Source organism: Dermacentor andersoni, chromosome 8 (genome assembly GCF_023375885.2).
Source record: "Dermacentor andersoni chromosome 8, qqDerAnde1_hic_scaffold, whole genome shotgun sequence".
In the NCBI taxonomy this organism is placed as follows: domain Eukaryota; kingdom Metazoa; phylum Arthropoda; class Arachnida; order Ixodida; family Ixodidae; genus Dermacentor; species Dermacentor andersoni.
In genome coordinates this window covers 80,400,644-80,415,725 of record NC_092821.1, presented here as the reverse complement: position 1 = coordinate 80,415,725, position 15,082 = coordinate 80,400,644, and the positions used below count along the sequence as shown (strand labels likewise).

The 15,082-nt window shown below is 46.2% G+C and overlaps 1 protein-coding gene across 1 annotated transcript in view; it reads right to left on the bottom strand.

Moving 5' to 3' along the window:
• The window catches only part of LOC140212971 (cytochrome P450 3A8-like), a 45,464-nt gene extending 31,422 nt beyond the window's left edge, over window positions 1-14,042 (bottom strand). Inside the window, exons 1-2 of the mRNA XM_072284092.1 lie at window positions 13,890-14,042; window positions 7,396-7,448 (exon numbers count right to left, since the gene is read on the bottom strand). Of these exons, the coding sequence (XP_072140193.1) occupies window positions 7,396-7,448; window positions 13,890-14,042 (206 nt within the window). The remainder of the gene's footprint in view (window positions 1-7,395; window positions 7,449-13,889) is intronic.
• Window positions 14,043-15,082: the final 1,040 nt, after the last annotated feature.

The window sequence follows — 15,082 nt, the reverse complement described above, 5'->3', positions numbered from 1 at the left end:
GCAACAATAACCGATATTCTTGAGTCTATTTATGACCGAGGAGGTCACTTCATTTGGCTACTTTGTCTTGTCAATCAAGTGCATCAAGAATGAAGGACTACCTTTGCCTATTAGAATGAGCTGCTCGGAGCGAACTATTGCGACCGTGTCTTTTCGGCAACGTACCCTACACTAACGCCTTACTTAAAGACCACCTGTTCTATCATGAATCCTACGTGTGATGCCGCAATTATCTTTGATACAATGTTGCTGTCCCATCGAGCCGCGCCAATCTGTACTTTGGCTCTATTCATACCAAGAAAGGCGAGCAACTTGAAGTAGCATCCCACCGCCATTGTAGTCATCTCTGACGCCAGTAAACTCAAAGAAGTTGTCACCAATTACCACCACCCCTTTCTGTCACACCTTCGGGCCCTGAGAGTATAAAAACTAAATAAATATTCAAATAAATAAATAAATAAATAAATAAATAAATAAATAAATAAATAAATAAATAAATAAGTGCTTAACGAACCTCAATCCGTATTTTAAGGTTGCTGTCATTCTATTCGCTCCAACAAAATGACAAAAGATTTCTGAGTAACGAGAAGGGCTGAATGTATGCAATGCCATGTTTAAAATTGACGCGGGAGAGGTAGTGAGGTATAGGTAGATAGTTAAAGATCACTTTTGAGTGAACATTGAGGAATGTAATTAATTGGTCAAGTCTAGTCTTATTTGCAAATGTAACAGCATTGTAGGATCGCTGAAAACCAACATTTAGCGCTCCTGGATTATTTGCCCATTCTATTCCCTCTCCATTCCGGAATATCAGCCTCCATTTTCTTTCTTATCCATCTGCCAGACTGGTGCGATCATTCCGTTCCCATTCCATAACGGTTGTTTGAAAATGTCGAATGATTCCAGATTCATTCTAACTGCGGAGTTCCCACTCTGAAATTTTAGTCTGGGCAAGTGAAATTATATATAACGTGCACTTGGGTCTACTGTAAGTGTACCTACCGTGCCTGCAGAAAAATTACACGTTTTGAAGCAGTTTGTGCCAACAAGTTTAAACTTGAGTATTACGTCATATTCGAACGAATATTTGCAGTTAGCCTGCCTGGCCAGAATTCTAGTAAACGCATTAATTTTCTTACTAAAGCCAGCGCCTCTGTTGTTCAAAGCATGTCTCTCACTTAATTCCACTAACTGATATATCGGCACCTGCACAAAGAGCTCAGGTTCCTCATCGTTTGCAGGGTTCAAGCTGAAATAATTCGCAGTCAAAGTTTGACAGGAACATTATGCGTGAGCCACGATTCAGTAACTTCAGGCAGTATGTTGAGCTTGACATTCTACAACAGTAAACTACATAGTAAGCAATAAAAAGGCACCAATCCTCGAACATGCAAACTTTGCATGCAGCACACCTATAGCTTTGGCAGTACAACTGGTTGGTTGCATAAATTCCTGCTATAAGAATTTTCTTGCGTATTTGGATCTGTAAAATTCGTGATTTCATTAGTGATATATTCTTGCTGAAGTTCTTACTTACGCCACATAATTAAAACAAAGCACATTTATGGAGAAATCACAGAAAGTTACTCTTGCGCTTGGTCAGTTATTCAATTCAGGTTGCATTTATTTGAACTCATGGTTACGCATGTGGTTTTTATTATTGCTAGAGGGGTCAGTTTTTGTCACTCGGTAATATCACTCAAGGCTTCGCTAGAGGCAGCAGCTGGACTGTCTGATTTAATTAATTATATTGTATTGTTTACATATTGCAGGTATTAATGTACACGCATGAATAGTGCTTTGAAATAAGAAGGTATCCAACATGTTTCATCACTTGTCTGGAAGCTCGATTATAGCTGTTCTGTTCCCATGTCATCTGTGGCGCACACTAGCGTCAAGGCCCAAATATCGCTGCTTGCGACGGGCTCTGGTTTTTTCCATCGTCATGGTACAAACCATACGTGCGCAATTTCTCGTTGCTCAAAACGAAGGTCAGTTGAACACACCAAAGACATTTCCTTGCGGTAACTACTGCAATTAATAAACACTGTCAATAACTGGCAAAACCACATCCTGACATGCGCACTACGAACCAAAATAAGCAGATTTCCAATGAAAACAAACAAACTTAAAATGCTTTTTAGGCGATATGGTGGGCTTGCAGCCGCGGTAACAATAGCAGTACATCAATGGTGGTACGTTCTGAAAATCAAATGACCCGGCTTACAGTCAGTCTATGTAAAATCAAACGTCTTGATAAAAATGGTATGTACCATTTAAACGTCTTAATTACAAAAGGAAACGATCATTCCGGCATGAAAAAGAAGTGGACGTACAATGCGGTTGACAGCATTGCTGCGCCATGGAAAAGCTTTTCCCACTGGCTCGCTGCTGCAACTAAGCGAATATTTTCACTTCAACTTTATCGAATTTGACAAGTAAAAATTCAAGGAAGTTATGAAATTCGGTCAAATTCTACACCTATAAGAGTTTACCGCCGCGTGACGAGGAAGAACTTCTAGTTCTAAGCCGGGCGTCGCACGTGCATGTTATCCTGTTGTGTATTTACAGTTCAAACAAATTACGTCTTGCCTTCCCGGTCTCCTGTTGATGATCAATTGATACCGAAAATAAAGTCTGACGCCATGGCATTTCGAAAGTATTCGACACTTGGAAACCAACGTCATCCGCCTGGTGCCTGGCATAATTGCTAGAATATAGTTTAGTACTAAACACATCAGGAGCACAGTTTGTCATACATCTTTTAGCAGTCCTTCTCCTTTGGCGTGGTGTTATTAGAGCGGAAAGTGGGCTAGGTGATTCCAGTTCCGGTAAAAAAATAACCGCATCATCGCTTGAAGACTACTGTCTAATAACCCCTAAAAGTGTTTGCTCGAATCTTATGTAACATGTTATCGATTCTCAGATTGTACATTTTATTTCTGGTAAATTTTCGTCAACGATCTGCCGACGAGCCTAACTAGCCAGGCTGGTTAGGTAACCCTAACCAGCGCGGCTTCCAGAAAGTTCTCATGTGACACCCAACTTGCGCTCTCTAAAAACCATATCACTTTTGGTTTGAGGCTAACAGTCCCGTTGATCCTCTATTTCTTTAACACCAATTATTTCAGATACTTCCGCTCTCGACTTTCCATCATCTCACGTGGCGAACGTTTTAATTAACTGCCAAAAATTTGTCTATCCGAATGGACACTCATTGGGCCCCGCAGTTTCCGGTGTTCCTCAAGGAACTGTGGTTGGTCCCTTGCTCTGCCTAAGAGATTGTAGCGACCTCACGACTAACCTTTCTTCTGCAATACGGACCTTTGCTTGCAACTACGTTCTGTATTGCCAAATCAACGATAATACTGACGGTTTCGCCCTTCACACTGATGTCTGCCTTATCGAAACTTGGCGCAAACAAATTCGTTAATGACGGGGAATGCTAGTCGTTTATCCCTTTTATTTTGCAGCCGAATATCATCGTAGCCTATCATTAATATCTAATTTCAGACGCAGCTATTTTCTCAATATATTCTTGAAAGTACCTAGGAGTTAGTCTCTGCTCCGATATCTTCTGGTCCCCCATGATGCTAACCAAATGCTTGGTAATCTCGCCCGGAAGTTTCGACAAGCAACTGCTCCTGTCAAACGTATACCATACTGCACTTTCATTCACCCTAAAGTCGAACACGTTTGTGCTATCGGGGATTCTCAAGCTAGCCATACAACTAGGCTAAAATACGTTCAAAACAGCGTTTCACAATTTATCTTCTCGAATTATTCCTTCAGCTGTAGTGCGAGAAGGCTTACGTCGCTAGATAACGTTCCTAACCACGAATTTCGCCGTAAAGGAGCCCGTCTTTCCCTTGGCCTCAATTTTTTTTCTATTTACCAACCTTACACCAGCCTTCCACCGATCCAAACGGGCCAGCCTCCAAAAGGCCCTCTACGCCCCTCCAACCCGTACCAATCTGCCTTCGGTCTTCATTCGAACGTCAAGGGACTCGGATAGGGACTCGCTGGTGTTATTTGCGACTCCAGTAAATTGCTCGCCACCTAGTGGCCACACCGAGAACCAGCGGATCAAGGTTCAGGCTGAAAGGTGAACGGAAGGTATGGTTCAGGACAAGCGAATTAAAGGGAGGGAAACTCTAACCAAAATTCGGGTTTAAAAACCCCACGTTCCGGCGCCCGATCGGCTCCTTCTTCAGGTCATGATATGGCGTGAGGAATATAGCAGTGAGGATATGCGTTTTGGAGCTTTGAGAGGCGCGCGGACACTTTTCGTATACCTTGACAGTTAACGGCCGAACGTGTTCTTTACGATCGATTGATGTTACCCGGCATCTTCTGGATTTGCCAGGATTCCAAAACGGACCGCCCCCGGTGGTTGCTGTTTCTCTCTAAGATGACAGTGCCGTCGGGGTAAATTGGAAGTGAAAAAAGGGGTCCGAGTGTTTTGCCACAGCACTGCGCTCTCTGTTTAGGGAGCGATGGTTATTCTCGCGTTCACAAATTCTTTCCGCGAAGTTTCCAGTCTCCCATTGTAGGAAGTAGGGCATTCGGTTCAGGTAATCCGGGAGGCGATTTACTGCCCCTTTTTCGTCAGGAACATGGTATATCGCGCCTCTACCTACCGTAGAGAAAGCCATAAAGCAACGTCAACGCCTGCCACTCGCAGGACATGGACTAATGCCTTGCTGAAACCGCGAACACATGGCATCGAGACACGGCGCCGTGGCGTGGGTCACCTTGCTTTCATTGTCGTTCGGTCTTCGGAGAACATGTTTAATTAATGCCTCTGTACACTCTTATACACCCTTTGGGGTGTATATTTGCCACAGAACAATAATTGTCATCTGCCTTGCTCCCCTTTCCTTTCTTGAAAACGCTACGCTCGCTACTTTCCTAAAAATAATGTTCCGTCATGCTGGTAACGCGCCTGCCGTTCGTGTCCTCGAAGTACCGGGCTCTCACCGTTAGAGAAAGGAAATGCCAACAAAACAGATGACGATTATTATTGTGTGGCAACATACGACGCAAATGGTGTAAATTTATTTAAGAGTGTATAGGTGTTCCTCCGAAGGTCACGGATTACTGTGTCCTTCTCTTCCTCCTGGAGGTGCGGGGACGAGCAAATTGTTTCGGCTCTCCTGTCATGGCTTCGGACAACAAAATAGTTGTGGCTTGTAGGGTGATTAGAATGAAAGTGAAGATCTCGTCCTGTATGTGTCGGTTTGCTGAATACGACAAAGGAAAGGTCCGGGCGCAATCTTTCTACGAGAACGTCTAAGAAATCCTGTTTTTCGCCCTTTAGATGTTTTCTTCAAATGATAGCAACCGAAGCTGTCGTAATTAATAAAATCATAACATCTTTTCCTTCTCTTGTTTGACTGATGTAAAGCGTTTCCCTGACTCTGTCGGAAATAATCTCGGTGAATATTTTATACAATACTGAAAGGAAGCTAATGGGCATATCAGTCTTCGCGTCTTGAACGTCTTCCTTCTTCTGGATTATTATAATTTTCACATTCTTCCAGCCCTCAGGTACATTTCAAGTCGTGAAGCGTTGCTTATGAAGGGTCGCAATCATTTCAAGCATAACATCACCTCCATCTTTCCATAACTTGACTGGTATGATATCTCATCCTGTCGCTTTTCTCAGGGTCAAGTCTTGCAAGGCCTCTATTACTTCATCGCTATTTATGTAAGTAGCCTTTGCATCTTGTTCAGCACTACTGGCAATGACGATAGCGTGGCTGCTTTGTACAGGTGCAGTATAGAATCCTTCTGCTGTCTTAGTGTATCATCTAAATTTCTGTTAAGATTACTCTGCTTAACCCTCACTGAAAGCATTATCTCTTGCTCTGCTCCAAGTTTCCTTCTCATTGATTTCATGCTGCAGCCATTTTTTACTGCTCCGTGAACCTCTCCGACGTTATAATTTTGAACATCTTTTACTTTCTTTTTTTTGATTCGTTTGGACAGTTCAGCGAATTCTATCTGATCCGTTGAGTTAGACAGGTTCATGCTTTGTCGTTTCTTTATTAGTTCTTTTGTTACTTGGGAGTGCTTGCCTACCGGTTGCCTTTGTTCCTCATCTCCCACATTAATTTCTACTTCGGAAATCAGCCTAGTTATGGTTTCATTCATTAACTTTATGTTATCGTCTTCCAGTTCGAAAGCTGCATATTTGTTTGCGAGCATCTGACTTAATTGTTCTGCTTTTAAAACTTGACTGCGTCTAGGCTGGCCTGTTTCTTTCTGACGAATTTTGCTGTTTCTCTCATCAAATTGAGAGAAATCCTAGACCTCACTAACCTGATGTCACTGCCTTTTAGCCTACCGTACACTTCTACATCCTGCACTATGCTGGGATCAGCATAGTGCATGAAAGGCATTTCAGTTCTTGCTTCTTAATTAATGCTTTTCTGGTTCACTTCCTACGTACATTCACTTCAACACATGGTAATCTAAATAAACAAAACAACATCGTCGCCCGTGGTCGCCAATCTAGATGGTCTGTGGGCACTTCAGACCCCAATAACCTGTACTACGATGAAATATCTCCAGGCTGCGGTGAATATATTCTAGTTTTCATTAGTCATCAAACAAGTTGCACCTAAGTTTTCTCATTGCCTGAGGTATCCGTCATCAACAGCATGATTATTTTAATAAATGAAACCCTTCAACTCGATTAACGCCTACCTCTTTAAGCATTAAATGGACACGAAACGGCGAAATGTCGCCGACACGCAGAGCACTTCGAAGTTCTACGAACTTGACTATCCTCATAGCTACCCAAGCTGGCATTCGCGTTTCTAAATAATTACTGAAAGAGAAACTAACACATCCAAATATTGCGATTGCTTCTAATAACCATAACCAAAAGCAGGATACCTATAATAAAGCGAACCTTTCGTACCTTTTCATGGTTACTTTCCTCACAATCACGTAGGCACAAAAGAGCAATCGCCACCCTTCGGATTTGCATGATAATCATTGCGTGACGTATGTAGTCGGACCGGACAGATTTTCGGTGAAACCCGACAGAAAACCTTTTCTTGTTAAAAAACCCATATATTTTAATGATGGCTGAGTGTTTGTAGCACATTTTCTTCCAGCAATTGGTGTGTAACGCTCCGTAGTGGCTACAGCAATTGTGAAGCAGCAATGATGTCCTGTGGTGCGCTTTCCACGTGCAAAGAACACAAGATCTGCAACTTTTATAGCATGTACTCGAAAGATGACAGCACTTACCTAAGGGCTCTCTGTAACTTACATAAGCACTTACTTAACTTACACAAATTTCTTTGTCCAAGAACCACCACTGCGGCATAAATCACGCGGCGCGGATCATTATCGATATTACAACCTGAAGGCGTAGCTTACCCCACGACCTTACCGTACTTCTTCGTCCATTCTCTCGACACTGTACCGAAGCCCTGTAAGCAGAGTAGCTTCAATCAATGCCTACTTACGCGCTGCTACTATACGGGGCACGAATTTTTTTTGCGATGAAATATATCTTTTGTTAGGTACAATAACTATAATCATAACTAATATATATATATATATATATATATATATATATATAAACATATATATACATTGTTGCGTGTGGAAAGACACAGACAGAAGAGGCTATTTACAGGCTATTTACACTAGAGCCAGGCAGCCAGGCCGAAACTCGCTCGCGCCAAGCGCACCGACCAACCTCATCGTCGTTCTCGCGGTGGCTCGTTTCTTGAGCATCGCTCGATGATATCGTAATACTACCCTCCCGGCGGCAAGAGCACCGTCACGGTGCTGTTAAATATCCAAGGCGCGTGGAGAGTTGTAGGGCTTGAGTCGCGCGACGTGTACAATGGCACTGGTTGTCACAGCGGAGGACGTAGTGGGCGTGGCTAGAACTATTTCATAGGTGACATCGGTCACTTTGCGGAGCACGCGATATGGACCTGTGTAACAAGAAAGGAGTTTTTCACATAGGCCAACTTTACGCGAAGGTGACCAAAGCAACACGAGGCTGCCGGGCACAAAATGGACATCACGGTGACGGAGGTCATAGCATTGCTTCTGCTTGTCTTGAGACACTTGTAGACGAGCGCGCGCAAGTTGGCGAGCATGGTCAGCATGGGCGATTGCATCACGGGCATAATCGCTAGTTGAAGCTGTCGCGGACGGAAGCACAGCGTCCAGTGGTAGCGTTGGTTCGCGGCCATACAAGTGGTAAAACGGGGAAAAGCCAGCAGTTTCGAGACGGGAAGAGTTGTATGCAAAGGTAATGTAAGGTAGAGCCAGGTCCCAGTCACGGTGGTCGCCGGAAACCTATTTGGATAGCATGTCTGTAAGGGTGCGGTTCAAGTGCTCAGTGAGGCCGTTCGTTTGGGGATGGTAGGAGGTGGTAAATTTATGTCGTATTGAGCAGGCACGCATGATGTCGTCCATGACTTTGGCCAATAACGTACGGCCACGGTCTGTTAGCAATTGACGCGGAGCACCATACATCAAAACAATATCATGTAGGAGGAAGTCCGCAACATCAGTTGCGCAACTGGTCGGAAGAGCACGGATTACGGTGTTAGGTACAATAACTATAATCATAACTAATATATATATATATATATATATATATATATATATATAGTGTAGTCCACCGCGACTGCAACCCACTTGTTCCCTGATGTAGATTCCGGAAATGGGCCGAGAAGGTCTAAGCCGACATGATGAAAGGAGTCGGCAAGAATGTCAAGCGGCTGCAGGTAACCAGCGGGGAGCTGGGAAGGCTTCTTGCGTCGTTGGCAAACTTCACAAGCGGCGACGTAACGTCGTACGGAACGGGCAAGACCCGGCCAGAAAAAACGGCGAAGTAAGCGGCCATAGGTTCGAGATACGCCGAGATGTCCTGCCGTTGGTGCGTCGTGGAGCTCTTCTATAACGGAGGAGCGGAGGTGTTTAGGTATTGCAAGTAGGAACTCAGAGCCATCCGGATGAAGGTTACGACGGTACAGAGTACCGTCGCGGAGGACGAAGAGGCGTAAAGTAGCATCGGCTGGAATGTGCTCAAAACGGTCGATGAGTGCTCTGATGTAGGCGTCACGGCGTTGCTCGTCGGCGAAATGAAGCAGCTGTGATACAGAGAATACGCAAGAAGCACTGGCAATATTAGAGGAGTCAGAGTCCTCAACAGGGTAACGCGACAAGCTGTCAGCGTCTTGGTGCAGGCGGCCAGGCTTGTACACCGCGGAATATGAAAATTCTTGTAGCCTCAAAGCCCATCGACCAAGCCCGCCTGTAGAATCTTTTAGCGAAGAGAGCCAGCAGAGAGCATGATGGTCAGTGACTACGGAAAAAGGGCGACGGTAATGGTAAGCACGGAACTTCGCAACCGCCCAGACTACAGCAAGGCATTCTCGTTCCGTAATGGAATAGTTGCGCTCCGATGGTGCTAGGAGGTGGCTTGCATAAGCAATAACGCGATCCTGGCCACGCTGACTCTGGGCTAAGATGGCACCTACGCCATGACCGCTGGAATCTGTACGCAATTCTGTAGGGGCATCAGGGTCGAAGTGGGCGAGAATGCGTGGTGAGGAGAGAAGAGTGACGAGACGAGAGAAGGCGGCGGCTTCTGCAGTACCCCACGAGAATTGTACGCCTTTCTTCAAAAGATTAGTGAGGGGTCTAGCAATTGCGGCAAAATCTTGAATAAAACGACGAAAGTACGAGCATAGCCCTACAAAACTTCGAACGTCTGCGGCTGTCTTCGGAACCGGAAGCTCTCTGACAGCGCGAGTTTTGTCAGGATCAGGCTGCACTCCGGAAGCGTCAACGAGATTGCCCAGAAGAGTAATTTGCCGATGGCCAAAACGACATTTGGACGAGTTAAGTGGCAGCTTCACCTTTCGAAATAGATCAAGTATAGTTGTGAGACCTTCAAGGTGAGTGTCGAACGTGGGCGAGAAGACGATGACATCGTCGAGGTAGCAGAGACATGTGGAGCATTTGAAACCTTGGAGCAAGGAGTCTATCATAGGCTCGAAGGTGGCAGGGGCGTTGCATAATCCAAACAGCATTACTTTAAATTGGTGTAGGCCATCAGGTGTGATGAACGCGGTTTTTTCTTGGTCCATATCGTCAACAGCAATCTGCCAGTATCCCGAACGAAGATCAATAGAAGAGAAATAGCTGGAACCGGGCAGGCAGTCAAGGGCGTCGTCTATACGTGGGAGCGGGTAGACGTCCTTCTTAGTAATGTTGTTCAGATGAAGGTAATCTACACAGCAGCGCCACGTGCAGTCCTTCTTAACCAACACCACAGGTGACGCCAAGGGACTCGAAGAAGGCTCAATGATGTTTTTATCGAGCATTTTGTTGACTTCGTTTTGAATTACTCGGCGTTCCGACGCAGAAACTCGATACGGTCGTCGGTGAATAGGCGTAGCATCACCAGTAAGAATACGACGCTTGACCGCGAGCGTCTGGCCTAAAGGGCGATCGTCGATGTCGAAAATATCTCGGTAGGACGATAATACTTGGCAAACCTTTTCAGCCTGCGCCGAGGACAGGTCTGTCACAACCATTTTCTTTATATTGGGATCGGCACCCGAGGCTGGCGCGAGGGGCCTGCTAAGCTCGCGAGAACCACGGTCGATAACGCTGCCACGCATTGATCGCCGAGACAATCAACGGTGGCAAGGCAAATACCTTGCGGTAGAATTTGCTTTGCCAATCCAAAGTTACAGACAGGCATGCGAGTGCGGTTCCCAGTAATATTAAGTATACTGTAAGGCACTGTAACGTCATACCTTATAGGAATGTCGGGCAGAGGAGTGACGAGGTACTCGCCATTAGGAACTGGTGGGAAAGACAACAATTCAATATAGGCTATTGACTTTGGCTGCAGGCGAAGAAAGCCGGTGCGACGTAAGCGGCAATGGGGTGCGTCAGAAGGTTCTGCGAGCATCGGCAACTCAAGGCGAAGGGTACTGGAAGAGCAGTCAATAAGAGCAGAATGTGCGGAGAGAAAATCGAGGCCGAGATCTAGGTCGTGGGGGCAATGAGCAATTACAGTGAAGAGGACAGGAGTGTGGCGGCCGGCGATGCTGACGCGTGCCCTGCACATGCCGATGATAGGCACAGTACCGCCATCCGCAACGCGGACGACGCGTGGCGATGCTGGGGTGAGGAGCTTGTTCAGTCGTCGTCGGAAGGCAGCACTCATAATTGAAAGATGTGCTCCTGTATCGATGAGTGCCGTGACAGGATAGCCGTCAAGGTCAACGTCAAGAAGGTTTTGGTTCGTGGGTAACGTGAGCAGAGGTGTTGAGGGCAAGGTCGACAACGCAGCTTCACCTCCAGAAGCTGCAGTGCCTAGTTTTCCGGCTGGATCAGGGAGGCGATAGGCGGCGAAGAGAAGCGACGGGGTTGGGGCGAACGAGACTGATGGCGTCGAGGTGAGGGCGAGCGGCTGTACCGAAGGTTCGGAGCAGAAGCATCAGCGGCAGTGGATTCATGGCGGGCGGTATAGGGAACGGAAGGTCCAAAGGTGCGGGAATAAGCGGCGGTGTATGTCCGAGGAGGTGGTGGCCATCAGTTGCGGCAGTGATGAGCGACGTGGTAGATGCGACAGCAGTGGAAGCAGATCGGCCGGTCATCAGGGGTACGCCAATCGAACGGGTTGCGGTGAGATGTGGCGGATTAGGACTGCCGAGTACGAGGAGGGCTGCTAGAGAACTGGGAAACGCTGCGTTGAGACGCGGAACACACAGAGTTCAGACCCATGTTCTCAAATTCGTCGGACGACGGCCTGGATCATCGCAATGGTGGTTGCTGGCGGATCGGGAGGAGTCGTGGAGAAAGCTGGCAAACAGGTGGCCTCGAGTTCGTGGCGAACAATACGGGTGACGTCGTCACAGGTGGTGTTCTGACGTGGTCGACCCTCGCATGTTGACGTAGCAGCAGTGTTGCGTAGCCGCGTGATGTGGTGTGTGATACGGCGGCTCTTAGCTTGTTTAAGGCGACGGCATTCTTTGATGATCGCGTCGATAGTCGAGACGTTGCCGAAAACAAGCAAATTGAAAGCGTCGTCTGCGATGCCTCTTAGAATATGTGACATTTTATCGGCTTCGGACATAGGATCGTCAGCTTTGCGGGATAGAGCTAAGACATCGAGGATGTAGAAAACGTACGGCTCCGTAGATGACTGAACACGAGACGCAAGAGCCTTTCTCGCGGCAGTCTTGCGCCCAATGGGGTCACCGAACAGTTCCTGTATCTTCTCTTTGAAATTGTCCCAATTGGTTATCTCGTCGTCATGCGTTTGGTGCCACACGCGTGTGGTGCCGCCGAGATAAAATATGACATTGGCGAGCATAATCGTTGGGTCCCACCTGTTATTAGCACTGGCGTGTTCATAGAGTTTGATCCAGTCGTCAACCTCCTGGCCCTCCAGGCCAGAGAGCACACCTGGGTCGCGATGTGGGGCGACCGTGACGATTGGAGCAGTGGGACAGGCCGAAGCCGTTGCAGAGGTGGGCGCGTCACTGGGAGGCATGGTGACAAGTTCGGTGTGCCGACCACTTCTGAGTTCCGTGGTGAGGACGGGGATCGCTGACCTCCACCAGAATGTTGCTTGCGGAAAGACACAGACAGAAGAGGCTATTTACAGGCTATTTACACTGGAGCCAGGCACCGACACTCGCTCGCGCCAAGCGCACCGACCAACTTCATTGTCGTTCTCGCGGCGGCTCGTTTCTTGAGCATCACTCGATGATATCGTAATAATATATATATATATATATATATATATATATATATATATATATATACATGCATACACACACACATAATAGAAGAGCAAAAACACTTTTGAAATGAGTCATTGTGGTCTGAGATGGTCCCTGCATAAAACCTTCACATATCGATTGTTGTGTGCACTGTTTGTTGCCGTCCTTATTCCATTTCTGCGTATTCATATGACAATCGATTTTAGAAAAGCCGGTGAAGTAGGCTGTCACTGTTATTGATATCACGAAATCAACCATAGCAATACAAATAGCTGTGAAACACTGGGAAAACATTTTTTATGTTTATCAAGTAAACCCTGCATTCTAAGGTGCGGTCGTTATTGATGGTATTGAAAATACTTTGTTGAACATCTTGTGCAATATTCCCGTCACCTACGGCAACTGTTTAGCTCGGAAAATATTTTGCGACAGGCGCGAGGGTGGTGGTACAGGTTTACTACTGTATGAAATTAATGGTCGTTCCGATTTTCTGCTTTCGTTGTTCTGCTGACAGTGCATGGCCGGACGTTGTTGTAGGGAAAACACAACTTCGTGATGTTGTTGCAGGAAGCAAGTGTAGCAGCTCTTCCCCGCATAGTTATGATGGCACGTACCTCACACTCCATTTTGCAAGTCCTACACGGCGGCAACTACTTCTCTGCGACATAAGCGCGTAGCATACGTGTTGAATCCCATTGCGCGCTAGGGAGCAATATTATCTTTCGTAGCTGCATAAAGAAGCCATGGTTTGCGTGTTTTGCGTTCATCATGCGTTCATCATTTGCATTCATCACTTACCTTGATGTTCATCAAGTGATCACAGTGACGAGGTCACGTGATGAAAGCACGTATTTTGTGTGACTGATAGCTGGCAGATTAGGCAGTTTATCTATACGAGGATGAATAGCTGACGATCAATGGAGCCATGCGGCCTTTCTAGAACTATCAATTGTACAGCAGGCAATACAGGCACCTAACTGCATGGCGTCATGGCCTAGAGGTGGTTATAAAGGCTAAGGTGCTTCAAAGTCCCAATGCATTGCCTAAACGAAGCAACATTTTCAGGAAATAGAGATTTAACAGGCATGTGTGTTTTACCTTTCTCCGTAGTTCTAGCAGGTTGCCGAATATAAGGCTAGGCTCCGGTCCAGGTATACCGAGTTCCTTGAACACCGAGAATTTCCTCTTCCTCCATCTGTACAAACTGAACAATGGCCATAGCTTAGGTCTCCAACTCGGCTGTATATTCATGTTATGCGGTTTCTTGTTTACACGAAGGAAAGTTATTAGACGCGTGCAACACAACCTAATTTTGAGTAGACCTTTGAGTGTCTACTTGACATTAGAGCTAAATGCACTCTTCTTTAAGAAAATGTCAAATATGGAACAACCGAATGATAAAGGCCTCGAAATTTAACGTTACAAATGGATGCGGGTCGCGGTTACGTGGATGCCAATGCCGTCGTACAACATATTCATCCAATGACCGCATGTTTCCAGGCCAGCATGCACAGATTCCTGGGGACCAAATGACCTTTTCAGCCGCTCAAGTCACTTTTTCAGTTAGAATGCAAAGATCACGATCGTTGCGATCTCAACACATCCTGTAGATATCTATATTGCTCCAAACATCACAAACGTGTACTACGGACAATCTAAACCCCATCCAGATCACGTTGCTGTAACGTTGAAAAGATGCCGCAGCTGGACATAAGTGGCCTCTAATATATCTTTCTTTTAAGGATACAGGAGGTGTATGGAACAGATAATGGATGGTTCCTGCTCACGCTATGACGCGCTGCCTACCTGCAAGTGCCACAGCAGATGTACTGTCGAATACAAATGAAAGGCGAAGAGCTGAGCGTATGGCCCAAGCATAACGGAAAGCACAGTGTGCGACGTTGGCATGCCATCATTGTACACATGCACGCGCTCGTGTACAATGCAGTGCTGCTCGTTCTAGTGTGATTACGTCACCTGTATTTTCGTTGACGCTTTTATCCTCTCCCCGTCATTTCAGTGTCGTGCCTATCTGCGAATACTGTTGAGGTGGCTAGAGCTATTGTTGCTCCTTTACTGCTGTACATTTATGGTGCTAGTCAAATCACGATTAGAGATTGGCAGTTTTGATGGTGGTAACAAAAGCAAAGCAATGCACGTTAGAAAACTGGGTGTGTGCCAGTTATTTCACGCTGCAGTTGCGGCGATAGTACTAGCCACTATAAGAGTGTACAGCCAGGTGTGAATGGCACTGCCGCGGGACGATGAGAAAACAAGTTTGGGACAAAATA